The sequence below is a fragment of the Orycteropus afer genome, unplaced genomic scaffold (assembly GCF_000298275.1).
Source record: "Orycteropus afer afer isolate SDZICR_OR568_19922 unplaced genomic scaffold, OryAfe1.0 scaffold00259, whole genome shotgun sequence".
NCBI lineage: Eukaryota > Metazoa > Chordata > Mammalia > Tubulidentata > Orycteropodidae > Orycteropus > Orycteropus afer.
In genome coordinates this window covers 3,754,046-3,759,417 of record NW_006921846.1, presented here as the reverse complement: position 1 = coordinate 3,759,417, position 5,372 = coordinate 3,754,046, and the positions used below count along the sequence as shown (strand labels likewise).

At 34.7% G+C, this 5,372-nt stretch overlaps 1 protein-coding gene across 1 annotated transcript in view; it reads left to right on the top strand.

Annotated features, from left to right (window-relative positions):
* Positions 1 to 5,372, top strand: part of KLHL13 (kelch like family member 13) — a 191,883-nt gene that overhangs the window by 165,372 nt on the left and 21,139 nt on the right. Inside the window, exons 4-5 of the mRNA XM_042782199.1 lie at positions 1,602 to 1,734; positions 2,280 to 2,476. Of these exons, the coding sequence (XP_042638133.1) occupies positions 1,602 to 1,734; positions 2,280 to 2,476 (330 nt within the window). The remainder of the gene's footprint in view (positions 1 to 1,601; positions 1,735 to 2,279; positions 2,477 to 5,372) is intronic.

Below are 5,372 nucleotides of genomic sequence, written 5' to 3'. Positions count from 1 at the left end.
TTCTGGTTAGCAGTCAAATGCCTTAGGCACTACACCACCAGAGCTCCCAACAAAATATCAATATTTTGGAAATAAAAATATTTCTCTCTCCAGAGAGAGAGAGAGAGTAAGTGACTGGATCCGATCATCTCTTTGAAATTCCATTTTTTGTAAATTCAAGCAGTTTCTTAAAAAGTACATTTAACAATTATTAAAAGATGTTTAGACTGAGGTTTCTCTTATACTTATGTATAGGACCAATATCTCTAGAATTTCATTCTTCAGTATATTGTGCCTTTTGCTTTTTAAATCTGTGAAGCATAACTTTTATAAAGAAAAGTTTTTTGAGATCTTTAAAATATTAAGAGGATAAAAAAGTCCTTACTATGAGTTGTTATTGCATTACATTATTATATTGGTAGAAATAAATTTGTATGCATATCTTTGTGATATTTTATAATGAACTATTTCTATTTTTGAAGCTATAGACTCAAATTTGCCACAATTTTCATTCTGGGTCTCATTATTAAATTTTATTTTGTTCTCATTTGGTGCATTTCACCAGCCTGTTATAGTCTTAAAATTATTTCCTTCTCCCAAGGGACAACTGCCTATTTGTCATTGGTTGGAATCATCAAGAGAATGTTTGGAAGAACTAATCAACAGTCATTTTCACAAGAGTCCTTTCCCTCCCCAGCCCTATAGATGCTAGCCCATTAATTCTCCCATTTGAAGACAATTATATTTCATGTTGGGACTTCCTGGGCTCCATTTTGCCAAAGATGATTAAATCCCAAACTTGAAACTTGAAAGATAACTGGTCAAGCAGCAGCCGTATGCTGAGAATGGGGATGTCTTAGGCCCAATCTCTACTTTCCGGAGAGATGGAATAATCTAGCTGGTAGAGGGGAACTTACATCTTGCAGTTAATGCAGATATTCCCTAGCTTGCTTTCTCTCTCTCTCTCTCTCTCTCTCTCTCTCTCTCTATATATATATATATGATATCTTGGTGTAAAGCACTATAAACTCACTCACTGCTGTCGAGTCGCACCCGACTCATAGCAACCCCTCCTTGGGTTTCCAAGGCAGAATCACTATAGAAGTAGATCGCCCAACCTTCCTTCTGAGAAGCAGCTGGTGGGTTTGAACTGCCAGTCTTCTGGTTAGCAGTCAAATGCCTTAGGCACTACACCACCAGAGCTCCCAAAGCACTATAAAAGGACTATTAAAATATTTCCATTTATTATGAGAAAGGAACTTTAGACAGTTTAACATCTTAATTTTGCAGGTGGAAAAACAAGTGTATGTGATGATTTTTTTTAATCAAAATAAGGTGAAAATGAATGGTTGCATAAATAAGTGAAAGGACATATGCTTTCTTTATTTGTTGTTAATCTAAATTAGTCTTAATTTTATGTTTTCTCTATGTTGAAATAATATACACATTGTTGCATATCAAGGAAACAGTTCAGGTTTTTTCTTCTCCCGAGTAATTGTTCTGTTGGCTTTTTGTTCCAAGTCTATTGAACCCACATTAATATGTAAACGGAATTTTACCATACAGAGCTATGTGTACTCATTTTACCTGGATTAATGGCTCACCTCATAGCCTTGTTTTAGGGCTTTGACCAGCTTCGACTTGAAGGATTGCTTTGTGATGTGACCTTGATGCCAGGTGACACGGATGATGCCTTCCCTGTGCACAGAGTCATGATGGCATCTGCTAGTGATTACTTCAAGGCTATGTTCACAGGTAATTTGCTTTTTGAAAGTCTGCATCCACATGAAAACCATGTGAAAAATCTGTGTTTTAATCCATTTCTTTCTAAAGTGAAATTCAGTTCTTTCCGGCTGTGTCTTTACAAGAGGAAATAGTTTCAAAAGGATTATATACCAGTAGGCACGATTATGGGTGGTGCTTTTTTTTGACTTGGATGTATATTGTCATATTTCTGTCCATCTTTATTTCACAGCCTTTCTTTCCCAAACATATATCTGAATTGGCCATCAGAGATTCAGTACCACTACCACTAATATAATCTTTCTCCATCAAAAGACACAAAATGATAGGAGAACATTTTGGAAGCACTTGCATCATATATGACTTCCATTAGTATAGAGATAACTCCTTTTTATGTATCTTTTAACTGCAAAATATGCGGAAGCTTAACTCTGTTAGGCATGCTTACACAGGATAAGACATTTCCTTGATTTTATTGCATCTCATTAGCAACAGAAGTGACTTTGACCTTAATTAAATTACCCACCTTTATTTAATTGAATGTCCTTTTATTTAAGGTGGAATGAAAGAACAAGATTTAATGTGCATTAAGCTTCATGGCGTGAGCAAAGTCGGTCTAAAGAAAATTATTGATTTCATTTATACTGCAAAGCTTTCTCTTAATATGGACAACCTTCAAGACACATTGGAAGCTGCCAGCTTTCTACAGATTCTGCCGGTTTTGGACTTCTGCAAAGTATTTCTCATATCTGGGGTAAGACATTTTCAAATTTTTTTTTCCCTGTGTTAAGTTCTGGTGTAGCCTATTTGGAATAGGACTCACACATCTGTTGTGTAGACATTAGAGAGTTGACATGTAGATGTGATCTGGAAGCCAATTAGGAGGAAAAAAGTACAGTGGCATTGTAACATTTAGCAAAAAGCCCTTTAGCCAAAAAGCCTTCTGTGTAATCAAATGACATCAAACACTTAGAGTGTTTGATAATGATATATAATTTTACCATGTTTGATGACATTATAAACCATAATATGTTTTATACCTTAATCATTTTATACATGCAGCCTTCTTAAATGAAAATCTGTGAAAAAGTAATTTGAGTTTCTAGTGGTCTCTTAAAACAGGCTCAATACTTTTTTTTTCCCCTTTAACATGGGAGCTTGGTCTTAAGAAGAGCTAGATGTGTAAACCTGAAAGGATATAAATCTTGATGCCGTAGAAACACTGTACCTGCTATAGTGTTTTAGCCTTAAAAAAAAAAAAAAAGAAAGGTAAGAGAGGGCACATGCAGCCTTGAATCACCGAACTACTTAGCTGTCACCCGGTTGCTGAAGAATGGTCTCTTATCGTAGTTGAGACCCTTGAATTTGATTTGTGGGAAACTAGCTGCCTATGTCATAGGAAAAATTGCCAAGAAGATTTCCAGAGTTTATAGAGCTTGATTTTTTGATCAAGAATATGGCATTAGTATAATTTTTATATACTGTATTTTCTAATTCATTATGTTTATGGATGATGTTTTTCTATAATCAGTTTTAATTCATGACAGTTTTAATATTGGTAAATAATTGCTGTTAGCCTTTAAAATAATAGTTTTGAGTCATAGAGCTTTCTTTAAAATACTAAGATTCAAGAGAACTTGTTCTTAAGTATTTTTTTTAATAAGCTACTCCCTATCTTATCAAGTCAGCCAACAGCTAATTTAACTGGATTTTTGAAGGTGTGTTTTTTGTTTGTTTCCATTTCACAGCACACAAAGAATTTACGATTACTTGTAAACTTTTGCACTAACTGCTATTTTGATGGGTTTTGTGGCAGCCTGGTGTTTTATTGTTAATTGGGATTGTGCCTTAACTGGTCATCTCCTCTACTGCACAAGTAGCCAAAGCAAAGTTTTAAATTTCCCATGACAATGCTCATGGCCATTACTGGATTTGGGGGTCAAATTTCACTTCAATTATAGTGGGACCTTCCCTTCAAGATCTGAGAGCCTCTCATTCTAGTTTTGTGCCATTGACATCATATTCCAGCTTAATTTCAAGGGAAAATGAATTGTGTTGAGTATATATATTTTTAAATGTCTCAAGTCCAGTTATTAATTTAGTAAATAGTGCTTAATACTTAACTGGTAGACTCTTAACAGTGCATTACACTGATCTTAGTCACAGGTAGTTGTCCTGAGCCACACTAGTGACAATACCATGATTTCTTTGGAACCAATCATTAACTAGAGGCATTGGTCGACCTATTTTCTAACACAGAAGCTTAATCTTTCCAACTTCAGATGTTGATTGTGGCCAGTTCTTTGGCATAAAAGAAGAGGATCAAACTGGAAAAAGCATAATTCATGAAAACTTATAGTAGTACATCACTGTCAAAATAAAAGGATTAGAAAATAATTGTGTGCCAGCTATTTAAAGCAATTTTTTATTTAAAGACAATATCATGGTAATTTTACAATATTGACAAATTTCCATTAATTAAAATGTTGATCTTTAATGTATTTGAAACATTTATTATAACTGTATGTTTTAATCATTTGGAAATGTCTTCTTTTCTATAGCTACTTAATCTTGTCTTAAAGACTATGTTCTTCATTCCCATTGTCCTCTGCAGACATTCTAAAAGCCATTTCTAATGAGGAAGAGGCTTCTCCCTGACAAAGTTCACTTGTGGTATAGTTTATTGTGACCTCTCTCAGTGAGGGAGCAAGTCTTTTCTTAGCGCAAGTCTATTTGACTTTTCCTTCATTCCCCTCACCTAGGATATGTCTGCATGGTTTTACAGTAGAAATCTTTCTCTGAATCTATGATAATTTCTGAGAAAAGTTGCTAGATTGTGTCCAAGGAACATATGGAATTTCAGATTTTCCTTTATCCTTTTCATGCATTTCAGTTTTCAGCTAAAACCTTCAGTTTCTAGTTAAAACCTATGTTCAGGCTTGCTGTTTATTTACCCTTTCCTTTTCAAACAATCAAAGTGAATCCGGAAAAAACGGTAGGCCTGCGTGCCTTTTCTACCTACAAGAACAGAAAGTTTGAATATACTGTAAATGTTTTTCAAAAGAAGATTTGACTTTTGTTCTCCCGTACGCTCACTTATCATAGGTAATGCTTTAATATAGCAATCTCATGCTTTAAAGAGTGTACTGACAGGGAATGCTTTAGAGCCAATAGGTTTGATGTCTTTAATGATGTAGCAACACTCGCTTACATAACCAACATAGAACTTGGATTAGAATTTTTAGAAAGAGAAGTCTGCTCCTAATAAATTCTGTGCCATCCCATTCTTCATCATTTGCATGGATGAGGAGCAGCGTTGGTACATATAATCTAAGCCAGCAAATAACCCACAAAGTGTTTATGTATGAGGTTTGAACGATAACTCTAAATCCAGTGTTATAGCTATACTTGTGTTTGATGAGAAAGAGATATCAGTTTCCTATAAAAGCATCAGGCTCAATGGAACAAGAACTGCCCCCTCCTGACTTTGCCATCCTTTGCAGAAATATGTTTTGTTAGGATAGTAGTTATTATTATTGCTTAAAGGATCTAGCATTTATATTTCTGGTATGCTGTTCTTGTTTGTAGTGAAAGAGTATAAAATGAATACAAAGGACAGGTAATTTGCTTTTTGAAAGTCTGCATCCACA